The sequence below is a fragment of the Aulonocara sp. 'chitande type north' Nkhata Bay genome, linkage group LG18 (assembly GCF_057382095.1).
Source record: "Aulonocara sp. 'chitande type north' Nkhata Bay isolate Kocher_YH1m ecotype deep benthic linkage group LG18, A_spYH_male_GT1.1, whole genome shotgun sequence".
In the NCBI taxonomy this organism is placed as follows: Eukaryota; Metazoa; Chordata; class Actinopteri; order Cichliformes; family Cichlidae; genus Aulonocara; species Aulonocara sp. 'chitande type north' Nkhata Bay.
This window is the reverse complement of record NC_141361.1, coordinates 41,272,704-41,296,802: the sequence shown is the minus strand read 5'-3', so window position 1 is coordinate 41,296,802 and position 24,099 is coordinate 41,272,704. Positions and strand designations below refer to the sequence as shown.

The 24,099-nt window shown below is 44.2% G+C and overlaps 1 protein-coding gene across 3 annotated transcripts in view; it reads right to left on the bottom strand.

Annotated features, from left to right (window-relative positions):
- Positions 1–1,396: 1,396 nt before the first annotated feature.
- The window catches only part of LOC147309284 (phospholipid phosphatase-related protein type 5-like), a 23,984-nt gene continuing 1,281 nt past the window's right edge, over positions 1,397–24,099 (bottom strand). The window contains exons 2-7 of one of the 3 annotated variants that reach the window (XM_086270710.1): positions 23,117–23,305; positions 21,866–21,998; positions 21,344–21,594; positions 21,071–21,247; positions 19,227–19,352; positions 1,397–2,014 (exon numbers count right to left, since the gene is read on the bottom strand). In XM_086270710.1, coding sequence (XP_086126836.1) covers positions 1,985–2,014; positions 19,227–19,352; positions 21,071–21,247; positions 21,344–21,594; positions 21,866–21,998; positions 23,117–23,281 — 882 coding nt within the window. In that variant the 5' untranslated portion in view covers positions 23,282–23,305 and the 3' untranslated portion in view covers positions 1,397–1,984. Of the gene's footprint in view, positions 2,015–19,187; positions 19,353–21,070; positions 21,248–21,343; positions 21,595–21,865; positions 21,999–23,116; positions 23,738–24,099 lie in introns of those variants that run through there. The other 2 variants (XM_086270709.1, XM_086270708.1) reach the window with 2 other exon arrangements.

Below are 24,099 nucleotides of genomic sequence, written 5' to 3'. Positions count from 1 at the left end.
GATAGCCGTACGGTAACTTTTATGCTTATTGTAGCTGCTAGCTAAAAACGCTAATTTAGCGTAGTTTGCCCTGAATTCAGCTTTGACAACAAATATGATCGACTGTTTCTAGTAGAATTCCAAAGTTGTCATCTTGGACCCTCTCAGAGTACCCCTCTGTATGCTTGCAGAGACCCCTACAGTAGGGAAACATGCAAAACGGTGTCCAAACCTTTGTATTTTAGCTTTATTTATGTCTTACACAGCATCCCAACTCTTTAGCTAACTTAATAACTTTAGCTAAAGTGAATAGTTAGTCTAATTCATTAGTGCTTTCAAATTAGACTAATTCAAATTCAGTTTTCAAAAGCATTTATTCAAGTTACAATTCAGATTCAATCTGAGCAATTCAAATTCAAATTGAACTTATTCAAATTCAGTTTCTGATGGCACAGATTTCTGCCCATAGAAGTGTTGCCACTCGTCCACCATGTTACAGTCAAACACCACTATGTTTGACTGTAAAACCATGAGATGCTATGTAAACAGGGTTACATTGGCACTTAGTGAAACTTACTCTTTTCTTTCTTTCCTTTGTCTGCAATTAGCCACTTATTGTACCTAAGAATGTGAATAATTTAATGACTGTCAGGCGCAGTGGCCCGTGGACATGGGATGGACTCAAGCGCAGATTCAAAACCGGAAGCCAGGGGTGAGGTGTAACGAAAAGAGACTTTATTTTTACAATGCTCAGAGGCTAACAGAAAGTGCAGACTAGAATCAATGAACATAAACTAGATGTCTGAGGCGAGAGAAAAATACTGTGGTGAAAACTAGATGGCAGGGATAACTGGGTGCAGGTACTGGGCAGGGAAAACTGTGGCGGGCCCGGGCACTGAAACAGAGGACAGAGCAGTCAGGGGAATCCCACAGAGGGTTGCGAGTGAATCTAAAAAAATAGTACACTGAGCTGTCTTACAAGCTTGCAGGTGGGGGTTGCGTGGAGGGGGGAGGCAGGAGAGGTCCAGGTGGGTGCTGCATGCAATGCAGGGAGGCAGGCAGGAGAGAATGGCAGCTCCAAAACGGAGAGGGGTTACCGGTGGCAGCAAACTGGTATCCAGGAGAGCTTGGTAGGTGGTTTTCAGAGGCTGACGAAAAAAAAACAGAGATACGGTTAATACACACGATTAGTCACCAAGGAACGGACGTGAGGCCGAGAACTGACTAAAGTTGGCAGATAATCTGGCGAAGACCCGTTGAGTGCGCCGGTCATAAATACTGCTGGTCCGATTGCCATCAGGTGAGGAACAACAAAGACTCCACCCAGTGGGGAGGAGCTGATGCTGTGGAAAACCACCCAGACCACGACAATGACAATACAGAATCAATCATTCCCTCCAGTGAAATTATTTTGTGGCAACTGTTGTGATTTGGTGCTATATAAATAAAATGGAAAACTGAAATGAACTGAATTCAGATTTCCAAAGACTCCTACATAACACAGACAATATCGTGGAAACCATGACAACCAATGATCTTGTCTTAAACTAGTTATTATTTATCCCTTTATCCCTCTTTATAACCTCATATATCAGATATCACGCAATCTTACTGACTTGTATATGACATTAACACGTGTTACATGTATTCACATCAAATTTACATTGAATACACATATCAAATACTTTTACCCATAAAGAAAACAAATCATATATTAATTAAAATGGCTGCTACAATATCCACAGTGACATTTCTTAAGTTGACAGTACATTTACAGTAAACATTTTTTTAAACTGTGCGTGCCACATTTGACCCTGGGAGAACAACACTACAGTGCAAAATAAAAGTGGCAATGATAGATTAATTCTTAAATGACAGAAAATGTTGCTGATGTAATGAGACACAAATGAGACTGATGTAAAAAACAAAGGTCCATGAACTACACAGAATTGGTGACATCAATCTCCCCCTTGATGTGGTTGGGTGAGGGGGTGGTCCTTCATAGTCATGTGACTTCTGTGATGGACCCTGGGCTCTACAGAAACAGTAAAGAAAAGCAACAATTCAGTCAGGGCTACTATAGCCACAAGAAGATTGTGTTTTGATACACAGGTGGGTTGTAAAGTCAACAATTGTGAGCAATTGGATAGCAGCTGATCTTGACTTTGTGGCCTGCCTATACTAATATTACTAATAATAGTAATAATACATTTTATTTAAAAGCACCTTTCAAGACACCCAAAGACACTTAACAATAAAATAAAACACATAGTAGGACAATGACAAAACAAAGAACAGTACAAAACAAGATCAAATGGACAATAAGTTCACAGTGAATATATGCAGACTTGAACAGATTTAAACTTGGGGATAGAAGAAGAAGATCGAAGTGAGCGGGCAGAAGAGGTAGTACTTAACAGCAAGGTTATGAGGGGCCTTGAAGGTGAGCAGAAGAAGCTTGTACACTATTTGGAACTTCACAGGGAGCCAGTGAAGTTCCTGGAGAACAGGGGTGATGTGCTGGTAGGAGGGGTTCTGGTAATAATGCGGGCAACGGAGTTTTGAACCAGTTGAAGCTTGGATGAATTTTGGGGGGGAAACTACGTAAGAGATGTTACAGTAGTCAAGGCGGGAGATAATGAGACTATGAACAAGAATGGATGCAGACTGGGTGGAAAGAGAAGGACGAAATAGGTTAATGCTGCATAGATGGAAATAGGATATCACTGATGTGAGATTTAAAGGATAGTGAACTGTCTGGGATGACACCAAGGCTCTTAACCTGAGGTGAAGGGAAAACTGTGGAGTTATTGATAGTGAGAGTGAAATGGTTCGCCTTCAGTAGGTTGGATTTAGTGCCAGTAAGGAGGATTTCAGTTTTATCCTCATTGAGCTTAAGCTGAACCAGGATTTTAATTGGGATAAGCATTCTGTAAGAGAAGAAGGTGGGAGGGAGGAATCAGGCCTGCAGGAGAGATATAACTGAGTGTCATCAGCAAAACAGTGAGAGTGAAGATCAAATTTATGGAAAATGGTACCAAGAGGGAGGATGTATGTTATGAAGAGAAGATGGCCTAAGACTGAACTATGGGGTACACCAGAGGTGACTGGGAATAGAGTGGAATGAGTAACTTTAAGAAAAGCAGTTTCTAAGATAAGATAAGATAAGATAACCTTTATTAGTCCCACACGTGGGAAATTTGTTTTGTCACAGCAGGAAGTGGACAGTGCAAAAGTTATGACGCAAAAATTAGAATAGAAATTCTGTACTGTGACATGAGCGAAAGCCAGTTTGAAACCTCTCGTAGATGTTATTATTAACCAGGTGTGAATGAAGTTGAGCTCCGACTATTCTTTCAAGTATTTTAGAGATGAAGGGTAGATTAGAAATTGGACGGAGGTTGTTAAAGTTGTTAGGATCCAAGGAAGGTTTTTTCAGTATAGGAGTGACTGAAGCTATCTTGAATAAGGAGGGAACGATACCGGTGGTGAGTAATGAGTGAATGATAGCAGAGATGAGTGGGAGTAAGGAAGAGAGGCAGGATATCACAAGCCCTGTAGGTATAGGGTCAAGATAACATGATGGCTTTGATTTACATATAAACTCAGATATATGATGAAGATGAAAAGTGGAAAACGGCTCAAAATAGAGAAAAGGTTCTGGAGAGGGGAAAAACAGAATCGAGGAGTTACAGGTTTCAGAAGAATAGAAGTGTGGGGGTAAAGCATCAGAGGGTTTAAGAAGTTTGTCAAGAAGTGAAAACAGAATCCTGTTGTTACCCTCATAAGAACTGATAATACCAGAGTAGAAGCTTTGTTTGGCCTGGTTGATGGAGTCTTTATACTGGAGTACATGGCATGTATAGATTTCTTCATCAACAGTTAAACCAGATTTCTTATATCTATGCTCTAGCTGCACAGCTTTGGCCTTCAGAGCTCGGAGGTCAAAGGTAAACCAGGGAGCAGAAGAAGCGAAGGAAACAGAGTGAGTTTTTACAGGAGCCAGAGAATCAAGGACAATGACTAAACAATTATTAAAATATAACACCAAATCATCAGGAGTAGAATAGAAGTCTGGAATCTGAATATTATCCAAACTGGCAGTGAGAATGTGCATATCAATGTTCTTGATGTTGTGGAGTGAGATGAGATAGGTTGGCTTGGTTAAAGAGCAGCAGAGAGGGAGGTTAAATTAAAGGAGGAAGTGGTCAGTTATGGGAAGCAGAAAGATTAGAGGGAGTAAGACCAGAACAGCAGATCAAGTCCAAGGTGTCTCCTTTGGAGTGAGTGGGAAAGTCAATAAACTGAATTCGAAGTCCTCAAGACAGGAGGAAAAGTCTCTGGTGAGCAGAAGGTTATTATTATTTATATGGGGCGATCGTGGCTCAAGAGTTGGGAGTTCACCTTGTAATCGGAAGGTTGCCGGTTCGAGCCCCGGCTTGGACAGTCTCGGTCGTTGTGTCCTTGGGCGAGACACTTCACCCGTTGCCTACTGGTGGTAGTCAGAGGGCCCGGTGGCGCCAGTGTCCGGCAGCCTCGCCTCTGGCCCCAGGGTGGCTGTGGCTACAATGTAGCTGCCATCACCAGTGTGTGAATGGGTGGATGACTGGATATGTAAAGCGCTTTGGGGTCCTTAGGGACTAGTAAAGCGCTATATAAATACAGGCCATTTACCATATGAATGTTGAAATCTCCCATCAAACTAACACGTGGGGAGACAGATGAAAGGTGGGTAAGTAAGTTAGCAAAACCACTGAGGAAAACAGAATTAGGCTTGGGGGGCGGAGCGACAAGCAGGTAAGCTAATGCTACACTAATACTATCTGGAGTCAACTGAATCTTACAATTTACTTCAGTTCATCAAGTCAGACACAGGCTCTATCATTGAGAGGAGGCACGTAAAGGCAGACTCTAAAGGCTCAGGAGGTGGTGGATTGGCCGGAGCCAACCACATGCAAACAGCTGAAAATCTTCTTGGGGTTTGCAAACTTGTATCGTTGGTCAAGAACATTAGTGAGAGTCTCACTTCCCTCAAGGTCCCATTCCACTCCAAAGCACAGCAAGTGTTTGACTGTGTGAAGTGACTGTTTGCATCTGTGCTAGTTCTCATCCAGTCTGACAAATCCAAACAATTCATTGTGGAAGTTAATGCCATGGACTCTGGGGTAGGAGCAGGGTGCCACCAGGGATATGGGACCCGTGGCAAAAGCAAAAGCAAAATAAAAAAAACCCCAATGACTTTGGGCCCCAACGCATGCCAATCCTAAAAATATAACACTGTGCAGACATGGATCAATGTTATTTAGTTTTTAATATTGATTGGTATCTTCACATCAAACACAATATATCCATTAACGTTTTGAATGGAATTGTGGAATGTAAAAATTTTTTTTTAAGGTTACAGATTTTTATTTATAATACTCTGTTTGCATTGACAACATAATAATATTTTAGTATTTTAAGTAAGCATTAGCAAAGATAAATTAAATAATCCTTTGGCTGTCAATTTTCAGGCAAAGTGTAGCCGACTGATATATATCTCTGTCATGAGATATTGTGGATCTCAAATCAGTTTCACTTAAAGCTCTCGCACACTCCAAAATATTTGCAGAGCAAAGCACACTTCTCCAATATAATAATCCAACATAATGATAATGTATTATTACCAAATAAATAGTGCAGAATAAAAATTAATTTAACCATGGGGCCTTTTTGACATAAAAGAACTCACCCCATTCTTTTGATATCAGTGGACTTTGTTCATTGTCTGAAGTGTGGGTATGGGGAGATGGGAGTGGGACAGCTAGCCTGAGCCTTGACTGGTTTGGCCAGACACCATGTCGACAGACGCAGGAAAAAGTGATTTAGTATAAATATGTACAAAGGGTTTGCCTGCATTGATTAAATATTGACTAAAATATAGAAAATATGAAACATGACGCTGGATGCTCCCTCCTGGAGTCCATCCGGCCCCCCAGCTGTATTGTTGGCATAGTGACCTGAGGCATTTTGGGACTGGACAGACCAGCAGACTGACTGTGATAATGGGGGAGGACCACTCAAAAGACTTTATGTTCCTACAGCAGCAAGATTCCAGGTAATCCACTGTGCACACACAGCAAATTTAACTTCACCCAGGACAGAATCTCCTTTCTCCACAGGATGTTCTGGTGGCTTCACTACAGGGTAGGCCATTTATATGAATACACCGTAATAACATGGGAATGGTTGGTGATATTATTAAAGTCCTGTTTGTGGCACATTAGTATATGTGAGGGGGCAAACTCCTCAAGATGGGTGGTGACCATGGTGGCCATTTAGAAGTCGGCCATCTTGGATACAACTTTTGTTTTTTCAGTAGGAAGAGGGCCATGTGACACATCAAACTTATTGGTAATGTCACAAGAAAAACAATGGTGTGCTTGGTTTCAACGTAACTTTATTCTTTTATCTCTGTGCTCCTAGCGTAGGTTTTGTAGTGCATGACACAAGCCAACATTTGTTTGAATATTCACATTTGTTTATGTTAAGTACCTTCCTACCTGCCTTTATCTGTACCCTTAACAAGTCTGACAGTAAATCTTGCCCTAATGATTCCGGGTAAGTCTCAATTTCTTTCCATGGTGTTTTTATCGCTCGCTCTAAAAGCAATGAAGCCACCATAGAGTTGTATGTTAACCAGAGATGGGCAGCAGATTTATCAGTCAGCTTAAACCTAAACTTCTGGTCTCAGGTATGCTTAAAAACCTTTAAATTGATTAAAAATCCCAGTCTGCAATTAATACAGTACAAAATACTACATAGAGTGCACTATACAGGTCATCGGATGTTCAAGATGGGCTTTACATCTTCCAACAACTGCTCACACTGCCAAACCAATTCACCAGACAATTACATCCACGCTCTTTGGTTCTGTCCACCAGTGCAGAAGTTTTGGCGCGAGATATGTGAAGACTTATCAAAGTGTCTGAAATGTAAAATTCCAACCTCCCCTTTAGTATGCTTGTTGGGAAAATTGGATGAGGTCACTACAGAAACTAATACAGTCCACATGGTTTTTACTGCCCTATGCATCGCCAAGAAAACGGTCCTCATGAACTGGAAAAATAAAAATAATCTTAATTCTAGCCAATATAGAAACCTTCTAATAGATCACATTAGTCTCGATATAGCCTCTGCCACCACATTAGATCAATCCCTCTGGGCTCCTTTGATCGGCTCCATCACCTAGTGGGGGTAGGGGGTCGTGGTTTGGTCCCGCCTTAGCTACTGTGGTTGATATGGAGTTGGGACGGGCTTAGGGCGGCTGGAGGACCCCTAGAGATGTTATCCCTGGAGGGCTTACCCCGTTGCGTTCATAACCTGGTTAGTGGCTCTGGTCGCTCTCAGAGGTTGTTCTCCTCGTGGCTGCGTGCAGCGGGGCTGGAGGATGGTCTGTACTGGTGGATGTAGGTTACTGGCCTGGTGGCCTGGCTGCCCCTGAGTGGATCCGGGGCAGGCGTGGGGGTTTGGGGCTCGGGGGTGCCTCGCCTCCGTGCTAGGGCTCTGGCTGGGCCTTGGGGGCTTCGGTCCTCGTCGGTGTGTCACCGAGGTTGTGGGCGGGTGGGTGCACAAGGGCTCAGCCCTGGCGCAGGGGGCCTCTTGTGCATCGGCCTAACTGGGGGGGCTCTTCAACTGGCGGGGAGGTTGTTCCATCCTTGCAGGAGTCCACTCTGCAGGTGGGGGAGACACATAGGAGAGGTGGAGAATAAACTTAACCTGGGTGTCTGTTGTCTTGTGTAGTCTGGGAGACGATTGAATGTTGGGGTGGGTACAGTTTCCTCTGCGGTGGGGTAGGGTGGGCTGCCCCGGGTCCTGTGGGGCTTGGCAGTGCTACCGTAGGCCCCGGTCTGGATGGACCTGGGCTCCCTTGCCTTGGTGGGTACCAGAGGACGGGGGTGCCTACTGGGGTCAGCGGGGGAGCTGGCCCTAGGGAGGGGCATCCTCCCCTCCCTCCTTTTCCTCCCCATCCCCGACTACCTCCCTCTTCCCGCTCCACCACACTCACCCACACAGGTAAGGCCTTGGGGTGCGGGTGTGTCACAAGGGTGCAGGGGAGACATTTCCCCCCCCCCCTGTCCCCTTCTGGCCACCTGTGCCTCAATTTTATCTCACAACTTAGACATCCACATTACTCACACTCTCATAACACACACATATATATAGGGCCTTGAGGGTGGGCACGTTAACGGCGTCACTCCCAGTGGCTACCTGGCGGGGCCTGGCGCCTGTTGCTCGGTTAGGCCTCCTCCGGGGTGCGGGGGGCCCTCGGGCCTCCGGGCCTGCGGCTCGGTTCACTCTGGCACAGCTGGCTGCCGGCAGAGCCGGCGGGCACGCCGGTGCAGCCCCCTCTAGCTTCTGCTCGGTGGCTACTGGGTGACACCTCGTCTGGGGATCCTCAGCCCTTCCCATGAGGGTGGCACGGATGCCCCTCCGGTGGTCCTCCTTGGGCTCTCGCACTCTGAGACCTCTGGATGTCTGGGGCCTGGATCTCCTCCATGCCTGCTTCATGCCCTGGGGGGCGGGGCTATGGCTCTCTACATCCTCTTGCAGACCATTACATGTGGAAACCATTTGAATACAAGCACGCTGATCCACACAGGTATGCACACGGGTGTTCACTGTTCGTAGACTTAAATTACACCTTTCTTGGCTTCTACTTCAAAGCACATTGTGCGCTGTCTGTCCTGCGTGCTGCACAACAACATTGAATATTTAGTATTTACTGCTGTTTACACTTAGCTAGATTAATGCGATGGTGTTGTGTTTAGTATGTTGCTTTGGTTTTTTTTTTTTTTGCTTGTTTTCTATTCTTCTTCTCTCAACAGGTGATCCAGGAGATTTTTTTTTTCCCTTTTTCACTGTCCCTCTCCCCTTCTGTTTTTCTTTTCCTTCCTCTTTCTCTCTCCCTTTCCTATCCCTCACTCATGTCTGTCCCGTCTGTAACATCTGAAAATAAAATATAATAAATAATAAAAACAAAAGGTCGATCAAATGGACCAATACGGCAAGGCCATGATGATCCATTTGGCAAAATAAATCCATTGGGTATCCTTGTTGGTCTTCAGACAACAATTCTGACGGCTAAAGAACCAAATGGGACAGGCAAAAAAACAAAACAAAAAAAAAAAAACAGAGATGGGCAGTAACGCGTTTCGAGTAACCAGTAAAGTAAGGGATTACTATTGCAAAAAAGGTAATTAGATTACTGTTACTTTCCAGTTAGTATGCTGCGTTACTGCGTTACTAAAACCGTGATTTTTTTGCAAGAGTGTCTCGTGACAGTGACGTAAGCGAGTGTGATGTTCGTGGCAACAGCTGTGTGCAGATCAACAATGGATAATATAACAAGTGTGGCAGAGAGTATGAGCGTGCAGCGTTTAAAGCGTGGAAGTACTGACCTTACTTTGAGTTTGATTCTGTAAAAAGTGACAAAATCATTAGCGTCCGCTATTCACTGTGTGGGAAGAAAATTTCTTTTTACAGCAAAACAAACCCCTAAACGTCCGAGCAAGCACCGACAGTGCGCTGCCACGGGAATGTGAAATTCACAGAGAAACTGCCGTATCCTTCCACTGACCGCTGCGGCTCACCTGCACCAGGGCAAATATCCGCCTGCCCACTCCTGCTTTACAGGTGAAAATAGAGCAACAGGACCGCTAGTCTTTGATTTTATTTATTTTCTGCTGTGTTTTACTTGCATCTATTTGAAAGACTGAGTGTAAACACAAAAAAACAATTTTATTTTATGTGCTGGAATGTGCAGAAAATAGGTTTAAATGCTAAACAAATTTCTTCCAGTCAGAGAATGTTGCATATAATTTAATGTTTGCTTGATGCATAAAGTTAAAAGATTAAAACTAATAAAACAAGTTTTAAAAAGAGACTTTTTCATTTGATTACATTTTGTATGATGGATTATGTAGAAAAAGTAGAATTGGGCTAAAAGATCTATTGCTTTAGTACCTATTCAGGGGATAAATCATGTTTTAAAAAGTAACTAAGTAACTAAAGACTTTTGAAAATAAGTAATCAGTAAAGTAACGGGATTACTTTTTTGGGAAGTAATCAGTAATTAGTTACTGATTACTTTTTTCAAGTAACTTGACAGACACTGATGTTAACTTCAGCATCTGTAGTCTGGTGCAAAAAGTTTGGTCCTTACTGACTCTACTTCCACGTATTCAAGTCACTGAACTGGACCTCTCCATCTTGTTTGTGACGTTAGTGCCTTTTTTAGTCTTTTTAATAGTATTATGTCATAAGTAATATATCCTCCTGGGTGGTCTCCCCCAGTCTCCCTCAGAATGCTGTTGACTCTCTGCCGGAGGTGTGAGTTGAAGATCTCACGGACTGGGGCCTCTGCCAGGCAATCCTAGTGCACCCTCACTATACATTTAGGTGTACCAGGTCTTTCCAGTGTCCTCCCCCGTCACCTGATTCAACTCACCACCAGATGGTGATCAGTTGACAGCTCAGCCCCTCTCTTTACCCGGTTGTCCAGAACATATGGCCACAGGTTTGGTGATATGATTATAAAATCGATCATCAACCTGTGGCCTAGGGTGTCCTGATGCTACATGCACTTATGGACACTCTTATGTTCGAACATAGAGTTAGTTATGGCCAAACTGTGGTTTGCACAGAAGCCCAACAACATAACACCACTCGGGTTCAGATCCAGGAGGCCGTTCCCCCGAATCATACCCCTCCAGGTCTCACTGTCGTGGCCCACATGAGCATTGGAGTCCCCAGGCGGGGCACTCTCCAGCACCCCGCCCAGGGACTCCAAGAAGGCTGGGTACTCTGAACCATCACTCGGATGACAGTCAGGACCCGTTCCCCGACCCAAAGGCACAGGGACCAAACCCTCTCGTTCACTGGGAGAAACCCAGACACACAGGGAGCAAGCCGAGGGGATACTAGGATACCCACCCTAGCCCGCCGCCTCTCACCAGGGGCAACTCCAGACTAGAGATGGCACGATACCACTTTTTTATGTCCGATACCGATACGAATATGAATCCGATATAATGTGTTTTCTAATCAATAAAACTGTTTTTTTAATATCTTGCTGCATTTTGTATAAGTTCATACTCAAGTTTAAATAAACAACAACATTAAAGCTATTCTGTTAGACCTGTATGTAAAAAAAAATACACTGCACCCAAAATATTTCACAGTTCAGCAATACTGATCAATCTAATAAACTTAAACCTGCTCCATTCTTCCTATTCTGGTATTTTAAAGAGTACTTAGGTTGCTTAATATTTCTGCTAACTAATAGGGTTGCAAACTCCCAGCAAAAAAATAAAATAAATAAAATAGGGAACCACCACCCACCCTCCACCTCATGATGCTTAATCGACGTAATCAACTTTAATTTGATGCAGTGTGAAAAAAAATGCACCAAAATTAATTATTTTTCAAGAATAATTAAATAGATTCAACATCTTTCTTCAACAGAACTGCAGACTGCACAGATGGTACCTTCCCAAAGGAAAAAGTAGTATAGCTTACTGGGGTATATTAGACTTAACAGTTACTATATACAGTAATGGACTTCTATATACTTTACATCAGATTAAAACTTTGGGTGTAAGATTCAGACAATTATTTATTAAAAGCTAGACATTTTAAATGAGAATAAGAAAGAAAAGTATGTCTTTGTGCCCCCTTTTCCCTGTTTGTGTTTCCCCCTTTGTGAGTGTGGACGCTTCGTCTCTTTGCTCTTTAAATGCTTTGCTTCTTGTATTGATTTTTATTGATTTTTATGCTGACTTTTTTCCCTTTTTTCCGTATGAGCTTACCTGCGATAGCTTCTGGACACTTATAGATCATTAGGACCAAAGTGTTCTTAACAGAAACAGCAACATTTTTCCAGAGCTGTGGGACTCTTCCCTGAGGTTGGGAAGAGTCCCACAGCTCTGGAAAACCTCCTGTGTTGTACCAGTGCCAAAGACTTCACGCCCCAAGGACCTCAACAGCTACAGGCCGGTGGCTCTGACATCCCACCTGATGAAGACCCTGGAGCGGTTGGTCCTGGCTCAGCTTCGGCGCCTAATAAGCTCATCACTGGACCCACTTCAGTTTGCCTACCAGCCTGGCATTGGAGCGGATGATGCCGTCATTCACCTCCTACATCGTTCCCTCTCTCACCTGGAGACCGCTGGAAGCACTGTGAGAATCATGTTCTTTGATTTCTCCAGTGCCATCAACACTATTCTTCCCTCGGTTCTGAAGGACAAGCTGGAGAACTCTGGAGTGGACCATCACCTCACTACCTGGATTTTGGACTACCTCACCGACCGACCACAGTATGTGAGGACTCAGGGCTGTGTGTCGGACAGGGTCGTCTGCAGTACGGGGGCCCCACAGGGAACGGTTCTGGCTCCGTTCCTCTTCACCATCTACACTGCAGACTTCTCCCACAACTCCACCCAGTGCTTCCTGCAGAAGTTCTCTGATGACTCTGCAATAGTCGGCCTCATCACTGATGGGGACGACAAGGAGTACAGAGGACTGACTCAAGACTTTGTGGACTGGTGCCAGCTGAACTACCTCCAGATCAACGCCAGTAAAACCAAGGAGCTGGTGGTAGACTTCCGCAGGCACAAGCATTCTCCACTGCAACCACTGAACATCCAGGGTATGGACATTGAGGCTGTGGACAGCTACAGGTACCTTGGTGTTCATCTGAACAACAGACTGGACTGGACTCATAACTCAGACGCCCTCTACAGGAAAGGGCAGAGCAGGCTGTACCTGCTGCGGAGACTCAGGTCGTTTGGAGTGGAGGGCCCACTCCTGAAGACCTTCTATGACTCTGTGGTGGCTTCTGCTATCTTTTATGGTGTGGTCTGCTGGGGCGGCAGCATCTCTGCTGGGGACAGGAAGAGACTGAACAGGCTGATCCGAAGGGCCAGCTCTGTTCTAGGATGCCCTCTGGACCCAATGGAGGTGGTGAGTGACAGGAGAACGGCGGCTAAGCTGTCATCCCTGATGGACAACGTCTCCCACCCCATGCAGCAGACTGTGACAGCACTGAGCAGCTCCTTCAGTGGGAGACTGCGGCACCCACGGTGTGGGACGGAGAGATTTCGCAGGTCTTTCCTCCCCACTGCTGTCAGACTCCACAACAAAGACTTTAACTGAACAAACACACACATCCACACATGTGCAATAATACTAAGTGCAATAATCTTTTCTGGCATCGTTGTATTTTTACTCAGTTGTATATAGCATTCGTATTCTATTTTTATCTTATTGTATATTTTTATTCTATTTTATTCTACTGTATATAGTATATTATTTTATTCTATTCTGTACAGCTGTGTACTGTATTTATTCTTATTGTATTCTAATTTTTGCGTCATAACTTTTGCACTGTCCACTTCCTGCTGTGACAAAACAAATTTCCCACGTGTGGGACTAATAAAGGTTATCTTATCTTATCTTTATAGTTACCTTATCCTCAGCGCTCCGTGTGTCTGTGGCCTAAACACAGCTGATTACAGCGTCTGGGCACCAAGCAGCCTCAATAGCCTGGAATGGTGCTAACCGCTAGGCTAACTAGCAACAAGATGCCTTCCCTCTCCACAGATGACTACCACAGCCTCCTGCAGAAGATTGCAGTACTGGAGACAAAAATTCATCGCTTAGAAGTAAACGTGGAGGTAAATGGACTGTGTGGAAATGAAACAACCTTGCCTTTGATTCAAAACAATGGCGATGAGCAAGCTAGTACACAGCTAAGGAGCACAGATAACATGACCAAGAAAGTAGACTTTGTGCACTATTATAAATCCTCAAGCGATAATCCCCCCTTGGACTGTCTTGGTGCAAAACCAAGACATAAATCATGTCTCCTGGAAGGGGGAGGACGTATCACAGGCAGGGCACAGCGAGCTGAAATCTCTGAAACCGACTGGCCTTCACTTCCTACAAGACAGAGAAGCTCTTCTACCCCTGTATACGAGAGTGTGAGCAGGAGAGGAGGAGGGGTTGCTATTGTTAAATTCTTCACAGAAAAAATCCAAAAGATTAGACAAGCAATTGGTACATCAACAGCAGATCCAGACTATGTACTGTGTCCACCAAAAAACTGTTTAAACACCATGAAACAGTTTCACCCTATTAACAGCAAAGACCTGGAGGACATCTTAGGTCAACTGAACTCCTCCTCTTGCTGTTTAGATGTCCTGCCAACAAGTTTTTTCAAAAAGGTCTCAAAGACTTTGGAGTCAGACCTGTTACAGATCGTCAACTTTTCTTTAATGTCAGGTGTGTTTCCGGAACCACTAAAAACTGCTGTAATAAAACCTATACTGAAAAAGGACAATCTTGACAAGACACAAATGAACAACTACAGGCCGATCTCAAATCTCCCGTTTTTAAGTAAGATCATTGAAAAAGCAGTTTCTCAACAGCTCAGTTACTTCTTAAAACAGAATAATTGCTACGATGCCTTCCAGTCAGGTTTTAGACAGAACCACAGCACTGAAACCGCTCTGACCAAAGTGTTTAATGACATATGTCTGAATACAGACAGTGGAAAAATGTCAGTCTTAGTTTTACTGGATCTCAGTGCAGCATTTGATACAGTTGACCACAACATATTACTCAAACGACTGGAGAACTGGGCAGGTCTTTCAGGAACTGTACTAAACTGGTTCAAAACATACGTAGAAAACAGGAAATACTTTGTATCAATAGGTAACTTCACATCTGAGCAGACAAGTATCACATGTGGAGTTCCCCAAGGTTCCATCTTGGGACCCCTTCTGTTTAACATCTACATGCTCCCACTGGCACAGATTATAAAGAACAACAAAATAAACTTCCACAGCTATGCAGATGACACACAAATATATATCACAATGTCACCAGGAGACCAAGGCCCTGTACAGGCTCTTGGTAAATGCATTGAGGAAATCAATGACTGGTTGTGCCACAATTTTCTCCAGCTAAACAAAAACAAAACTGAAGTAATAGTCTTTGGAGCCAAAGAAAAACGATTACAGGTCACCAGAGAACTTCAATCTATACATCTAAAAACCACAAACCAGGCGAGAAATTTGGGTGTAGTGATGGATGCAGACCTAAACTTAGAAAAACACATTAAGACAATAACAAAATCAGCTTACTATCACCTCAAGAATATTTCAAGGATAAAAGATCTGATGTCTCAACAGGACCTGGAAAAACTAGTCCATGCATTCATCTTTAGTAGGCTTGATTACTGTAACAGCATCTTTACAGGTCTACCTAAAAAATCAGTCAGACAACTACAGCTCATTCAGAACTCTGCTGCTCGAGTCCTCACTAAGACCAAAAAAGTGGACCACATCAGTCCAGCTCTGAGGTCTTTACACTGGCTGCCTGTCCGTCAGAGGATAGACTTTAAAGTTCTGATGCTGGTCTATAAAGCTCTGAATGGTTTAGGACCAAAATACATCAATGACCTCCTGACCCAGTATGAACCTTCCAGATCCCTCAGGTCATCTGGATCCGGTCTTTTATCAGTTCCCAGAGTCAGAACCAGACACGGAGAAGCTGCATTCAGCTTTTATGCTCCTTATATCTGGAACAAACTCCCAGAAAGCCTCAGATCAGCTGAAACACTCAGTTTATTTAAATCCAGGTTGAAGACTCACCTGTTCTCAGCTGCATTTGAATAAAGCACCAAATCCACACTTTTAAGCTTAAATTTCAAAACTAACATTTTAACTACTGATTTTATCTACTGTTCTGCTTTTATCTGTTTTGATTTTATATACTGTTTTGTTTGTTTGTTAATTAGTTTGTTTGTTTGTTTGTTTGCTTGTTTTAATCAATTTTAAATCATGCTTTTTATTTGTTTTTATTTCTAATGTCTCTGTAAAGCACTTTGAATCACCTTGTTGTTGAATTGCGCTATACAAATAAACTTGCCTTGCCTTGTTCATGCCCTATCGGCCCCCCTGGCTAAACTTTGCTAGATCCGCCCCTGCACAGTTACCAGCCGTCAGCTACGTAGAAAAAGATCAGCTTAACGCTGGAATGCTTTACAAACATTCAGAGATGAACTTACACACGTGTTTTACTTCTCTCTGGGATAACTTTGTCGGAGATGAAATGCTGGTTTGGTAGCGAGGCTACAAATACACACAGGCGCTCTATCACGTGACGCATACTGCTCTACGGTTATGAGCCGAGTTATGCCGTGTCACAAGTTTTGTGAGGTGCTTTTTTGATATTTAATGGATTGGATTACATTTTTTTATTTCTCTCCGATATCCGATCCAGTAATTTACGTCAGTATCGGACCCATACCAATACGTAATATCGGATCGGTCCATCTCTACTCCAGACTGAGACAGAGTCCAGCGCCTCTCCAGGTGACTGGTTCCAGAGCCCAAGCCGTGCGTTGAGGTGAGCCCGACTATATCTAACCGGTACCTCTCAACCTCACGCACTAAATCAGGCTCCTTCCCCACCAGAGAGGTGACATCCCATGTCCAGACTGCTAGTCTTGGTAGCCGGGGATTGGTTCGCAAGGGCTGCTGCCCAGCACACAATGCACCTGACCCCTACGGTGCCTTCTATGGGAGGTGGGCCTGCAAGAGGATGGGCCCATGTCCCTTATTTGGGCTGTGCCCAGCCGGGCACCCATGGACTAAGGCCCGGCCACCAGATGCTCTCCCTCGGGCACCCTCCCCGGGCAGGGTGAACTGTTCCCTTGGTGTTCTACTCATAGGCATCTTCTGAATCACTCTTTGTCTGGTCCCTCAGCCAAGACCATTTTGCCATGGGAGACCCTACCAGGAGGCCCTACCAGGGGGCAGAAGCCCCCAGACAACATACCCCTGGGATCCTTGGGACACACAAACACAAACCCCTCCACCACGATAAGGTAGCAATTTGCGGAAGGGAGAAAATTGTCGGGTGGTGGAAGGTATAAGTTGAGGATGTCCTTAATCCCACTGGCACATCTTCCGTGGAGGAAGCAGAGTCTGGGGATGAGGGGGATGACCCTCCAATCCCTGGGCACAAGGTCACTGAGGCAGTTAAACAACTCCTTGGTGGCAGAGCCCCTGGGGTCGATGAGGTCCGCCCTGAGTTCCTGAAAGCTCTGGATGTTGTAGGGATGTTGTGGTTGGCACGCCTCTACAGTATTGCGTGGAGATCAGGGGTGGTACCTCTGGATTGGCAGACCGGGGTGGTGGTTCCCATCTTTAAGAAAGGTGACCGGAGGGTGTGTTCCAACTATAGGGGGGCACACACCTCAGCCTCCCTGGGAAAGTTTGTGCCAGGGTGCTGGAAAGGAGAGTCCGTCCGTTAGTCGAACCTCAGATACAGGAAGAACAATGCAGTTTTTGTCCTGGTCGCGGAACACTGGACCAGCTCTTTATCCTCTCAAGGATACTTGAGGGTGCATGGGAGTTTGCCCAACCAGTCTACATGTGTTTTGTGGACTTGGAGAAGGCATTTGACCGTGTCCCTCAGAGTGTCCTATGGGAGGTGCTCCAGGAGTATGGAGTGTTTGGCCCATTGCTACGGGCCATTCAGTCCTTATACAACCATTGCAAGAGCTTGGTATGCGTAGCCGGCAATAAGTCGGACTTGTTCCTGAAGGGTGATGGACTCCGCCAGGGCTGCCTTTTGTCACAGATTCTGTTCGTAATTTTTATGGACAGAATATCTAGGCGCAGCCAAGTGGCGGAAGGCTTTTACCTGGGTAGTCTCAGAATCTCATCGCTGCTTTTCACAGATGATGTGGTTCTGTTGGGTTCATTGCGTGATGGCCTCCAGCTTGCACTGGAACGGTTTGCAGCCGAGTGTGAAGCGGTGGGAATGAGAATCAGCACCTCCAAATCTGAGGCCATGGTCCTCAGCCAGAATGGTAAATGGACTGATTCTTACATAGCGCTTTTCTACTCTCCCGGAGTACTCAAAGCGCTCTATACAACATGTCACATTCACCCAGTCACACCCATTCTCACAAGCACTTTCGCTCTACTTAGTGCTGTCTAACTACATTCACACACATTCATACTCCAATGGATGCATCGGAGAGCAACTTGGGGTTAGTATCTTGCCCAAGGATACATGACATGCAGACTGGAGGAGCCAGGGATCGAACCACCAACCTTCTGATCAGTAGGTGACCTGCTCTACTTCCTCAGCTACAGCCACCCCAAAAAAAGCCCACGCTGGATCAGGGACGAGTTCCTGGTCCAAGTGGAGGAGTTTAAGTATCTCGGGGTCTTGTTCATGAGTGACAGGAGAAGGGAGCGGGAGATCAACAGATGGATTGGTGCTGCGGCTGCAGTGATGCGGACGCTTTACCGGTCCGTTGTGGTGAAGAGAGAGCTGAGTGTAAAATTTCAATCTCAATTTACCGGTCGATCTACGTCCCTACCCTCACCTATGGTCACGAGCTGTGAGTAGTGACTGAAAGAACGAGATCGCGGATACAAGCGGCAGAAATGAGCTTCCTCTGATGGGTGGCTTGCCCTGTCCCTTAGAGATAGTGTGGGAAGTTCAGCCATCCGGGAGGGGCTCAGAGTAGAGCTGCTGCTCCTCCACATTGAAAGGAGCCAGCTGAGGTGGATCGGGCATCTGACAAGGATGCCCCCTGGGATGCCTAGGTGTGGTGTTCCTGGCATGTTCCAGCGGGAGGGGGCCCAAGGGCAGGTCAAGGACACGCTGGCGAGATTATATCTCTCGGCTGGCCTGGGAACGCCTTGGTGTTCCACCGGAAAAGCTGGAGGAGATGGCTGGGGAAAGGGAGGGGTGGGCTTCTCTGCTTATGCCCCCGTGACCCAGCCCCGGATAAGCAGAAGAAGATGGATCGATGAATGGATGGATGGACGTTTGTGCTTCTGTTCTGGTTAATCAAATTCTACAGTTTTTTTTAGGTTTTCACTTTGGATTACTTAAAACACATATAACACTAAGTGTCAATTTATGAATGCAGTTTGATAACCAAGCTTGCTAGCATTAGCTGATGGCTTTGTACTCCACCTTCCAAATATGGCCGCTTCTGGCTCTAAAAAGCAACATGATGCCCAAAAATAAATAAATAAATAAATAAATAAATACAATGTTAAGATTCAAATATAGGAGTATCGAAGGTAACAGGTAACGCCACTGTTGCTATCTATCCATGTTTTCAACCACTAGCCCTAACAGCATGGTATAAAGTGCAGTCCTTTATACCTTACCTTATCACTGGTCTCCATATTGTGATTGACTTCAGGGGAAACCTCATCGGTATTAGCCGTGCCTGAGTCTGAGGGACTCTGGGGAATCACAGGTCTCTTTTTGAAATACTGAACCACAAAAACAACCTAGGAAGAGATAGAAGAAAAGTTGAATACATTTGATCATTCAAAATTCCTTTCACACGGATCAACCATTTGGATTGCAAGTACTTCCCTGTTACTGCAGGGAAATAGAGCTCTATTATTTTTGTTTACATTGTTTCTGTGACCCAGATCTTTGTCCCCACTAAGACTGTTGTTCACGAAGTGGAAAAAATTAATTCATGTTCATCCATGCAAGCACAGCTTGTGTGTGTGAGAGTATCTTGCAGCAGTTTAGTCCATTAGATCGGTTTTCTATTAAGGAAAGAGTCTAAATATGTTTGACCAAGTTACACAATGATGTGCAGAAGTAAGGTGCTGAACTTACTCTTGGAAAGATGAATTATTTTGAAAAGCTGCTTGAAAGTGTGCTTTAAATTGTACCGTTTTTTCTGACTTTGAATAAATGACTAAAATTTCAGTAAAACTTGCCCTCCATCCAGCACCTGTACCTCTGAAGAACCAGGAAACAGGCAGGGATAATCATCACAGACCCCTCACACCCTGGACACAGACTCTTTGACCTGCTACCCTCTGGCAGATGGTATAGAAGCCTGCAGACTGGGACCAACCAACACAGGAACAGTTTCTTTCCCCTCGCCATCTCCCTCCTAAACAGTTGAACTGTCACACTGCTCCCACTCCTAGACTGCAACTGCACCTTATGTACATTCTGTGATTGTACATATACACATATACATATATATATACATATATACATATACACACACACACACACACACACACATATACATACATATAAAAAAAAAAATAAAAAAAAAACACCCAGCGCGCCCCTGCGGGCGGTTTATCCTTCAAGCTCGGGTCCTCTACCAGAGGCCTGGGAGCTTGAGGGTCCTGCGCAGTATCTTAGCTGTTCCCAGGACTGTGCTCTTCTGGACAGAGATCTCCGATGTTATTCCCGGGATCTGCTGGAGCCACTCGCCTAGCTTGGGAGTCACCGCACCTAGTGCTCCGATTACCACGGGGACCACCGTTACCTTCACCCTCCACATCCTCTCGAGCTCTTCTCTGAGCCCTTGGTATTTCTCCAGCTTCTCGTGTTCCTTCTTCCTGATATTGCTGTCATTCGGAACCGCTACATCGATCACTACGGCCGTCTTCTTCTGTTTGTCTACCACCACTATGTCCGGTTGGTTAGCCACCACCATTTTGTCCGTCTGTATCTGGAAGTCCCACAGGATCTTAGCTCGGTCATTCTCCACCACCCTTGGGGGCATCTCCCATTTTGACCTCGGGACTTCTAGGTTATACTCGGCACAGATGTTCCTGTACACTATGCCGGCCACTTGGTTATGGCGTTCCATGTATGCCTTGCCTGCTAGCATCTTGCACCCTGCTGTTATGTGCTGGATTGTCTCTGGGGCATCTTTACACAGCCTGCACCTGGGGTCTTGCCTGGTGTGATAGACCCCAGCCTCTATGGATCTTGTACTCAGAGCTTGTTCTTGTGCTGCCATGATTAGTGCCTCTGTGCTGAGGCACTAATTAATATATATATATATATATATATATATATATATATATATATATATATATATATACACACAAATAAGCAGTCATTTAACTTCAGGTTTGAGCTAGCATAAAATGCTGTGTTTATTGGCATATCTGTTTTTCATAATGACCCACTAATGAAGTCTACACTGATATGAATAAGTCTAATAATAACAGGAACTGACCAGAAAGACAGCAACAGCAGCACCAATGCCTTGTCCTGCTATAACATCACTCCAGTGGTTACGATATTCAGCCACTCTGTTGATGCCTGTTAGCAAAGCCAGACTGACCAATGAGAGGCTGACAAAGGGCCCAGCCAGACGCCCCACTGCAGATCCAACGCAGGACATGATGTACATCTGAAAAGGAAGATTATTTCTCTGACACTTTAACCAAATATTACTTTATTGACATTGGTGAAGACTGTTGGATTATTTAAAGACAGATCTACTCACTGCCAAGTAAACAGCTAAGTAGACACTGAGTGCAGCCTCTTTGCAGGGAAATGTCTTCCTGGCTCTGATGATGTCATCAGGGTCACCAGTACAGCCATCTGACTGGCTCACAAAGAACGCTGTATCCTGGCAGCCGAGAGCAGTGTAATTGGGCTGGCACACAGACAGGAAGTAGGGAGCCAGACTTCCTGTGACCATCTGACCAGTACTAACAAAAATGTCTGTTGTAAACAAACCAAAGACAAAGACACCTACAGAAAGACACACAGGTGATATTTGTAAACAACTTAAACCAACATAACTATTGCATAACTCACATAGGCTACATTATAGACGGTTCATTTAAATTCTGTGAAAATGGCCATTTTAAACATAGCTGATCCTAAAACGTTAGAAGAGACACCATAATTGTGTTTAGCTCTACAGTAGCCCAGAACATTATTATAAGGACATTTTAAAAATGTCAGACACGACAACTGGGTTAATCAATGGTGGGAATATTTTGGGCTGGTCTTACATTACCAAGGAAACGGACAGTCCTGCGCACCATGGGGTTAACATAGCAGCAGTCTCCCACGACAACAACCTTCTCCTGCTCATAAAAGTTGTTTGAGTTGTAGTAAAAGAGGAAGATGACTACTTCCACCCCTGAAATCTGAAAAAGAAGAAAAAAAAAACAGAATGAAAAACAAAATAAATTAAATAAGAATAAATTGGAGAAAATGTTAGCTGTAGTATACAGTACTGAAAAGTTTGCAGTAATGATGGCGTTGTCATATTCCAGTAATTTGCTGCAATGATGTAGCTTTGATTTTAAAAGTTACTATTAAATCAAATTTTTATTTGTTCACATGTTTTTATGTGATATGTTATTGACATGCAGTAAAACCCATATCATGTATCAGCATTAGCATTTGACATTTTGTTGAGAAAAAAAAATATTGAAGGTTCATCCTCTGCTATTTTAGCCACACACTAATTTTGACCCATTGAAGAGAAAACATCAGCAGAGCTAATGCAGAGGTGGGCGGGGCCTACCAAACAGCCACGTACAGCAACCACAAACAGCAGAAAAGACAAACACAGCCACCATGATGTTACCCTCCAGTTTGTGAAATCCCATTATGAAGCCTTATTGCACGTTTCATCTTCACCTTTTTAGTATTTTAAAATTATATGCGATGGGCGTGGTTCTGACTGCAACTCCGTTAACGTCGACTAACAACCCGTCAATCACACAATCAGGAAACATACACTGGATAATCATCCTCTCTGACACTTAAAATAACCACAATTTACAAAACTGACCATAAGCTCATCAGCAAAGTGTTTACAGAGGGTGAATATTAGAGACTGAGCCTGTGCAGGTATGGGAAAGACAATTTCCCAGCTGAACATCAGACTCAGTTTCCCCATGAATATCAGTATGGTGTGGAAGGAGGACAGAGCTTCCAGATAAAGGATACAGGTGGAACAACACCAACACATGGAGAAAGTTTGCACATATCCACTCGAACAGCATGCCTGCCTCACCCTGCCGTGACGGTGGGGGGCTCAGAGATATTGATGACTTTGAGAAGGTGTTGTGGAACTTTGTTCCAGCACTGCTGAAATCACCTGCAGAGACCTGCTGCAATACTTATGTTCAATACTTATTTTACCTGCTGTGAAATGCACAATAATGCATGGTTCCATCCACTGCAGATATCGACTAACTGACAGATACTAACAGTCCTTTAACATGCATGGCTTTCTGTAGCTCTATTGACTTACCAGTACAACAGGTAGTCCGCTCACCACAGAGTACAGTATTATAGGTGGCATGCGGCTGTTCTGCTCAGGTCCAGGATCAGGTTTGGTCAAAGTGGGATCTCTGCAAATGAAGCCCTGCTCTGCTGGACTGAAAGTGTCAGTGAACTCACAGTAGTAAACCAGCATGACTGTAGCAGCGAGTATCACCACCTGGAAGTACAGCATGATGGAGTCAGCATCGGTTACCACATTAGTCCAGTTGAACAGGAAAATCCAGCTTTTTGAGGTCTTTGCTGCTGATGTAATGAAGACAAAGTAGCCATTCAAATTTCAGTCACCATTTTTTTCCAAATCCAGTTTCAAGATTTCTGTTTTTTGTCACTATAATTGGAAATCCAGCCCTCACGGTTTATCACCCAGTTTTGGAACAATAAATGTCGAGCAATACAGAGGTTAGGCACAAAAATCTAAATGCAGACAGTGATGATGATTCTACTGATGACCAGGCTGTTAGAGGAAAGCCACAGTGACTCTGTGAGTGGGAAACCTCGTCCTTCCACTCCTGTGACTTTACTGAATCATCTGAGTGGACCGGCGAGCTCATTCTGTTTCAGTGAACAATCTCTAAAGAGTCACTTACAGTCTGTTGAACACAAACTCACTAAAGAGCAGGTCGAGTGAATGGGAGATAGCATTGAGAGCTTTTCAATACACGTCACAGGTTAGGTCAATAGACTGTAAATAAAAGATGAATGTAATCACGTGTCATCTGACATTTTAAAGTTTCTAAATGTGATTTTTTTTGTTGTGACAGACATAGAGAACCAAACAAAAGAAGACAGTTTTTAAAAATTTTAAACATTTCAATTCATTTTGGGGTTTTGGTCATTTCTGTAACACCTCCAGAAAGTCTTTACTCCTATTTGGAGAAAGATCAAATAAATCTAAGCTTTGTTTAATCATTCTACCTCACTACAAAGAGCTACATAGTTGTTAAAATGTAT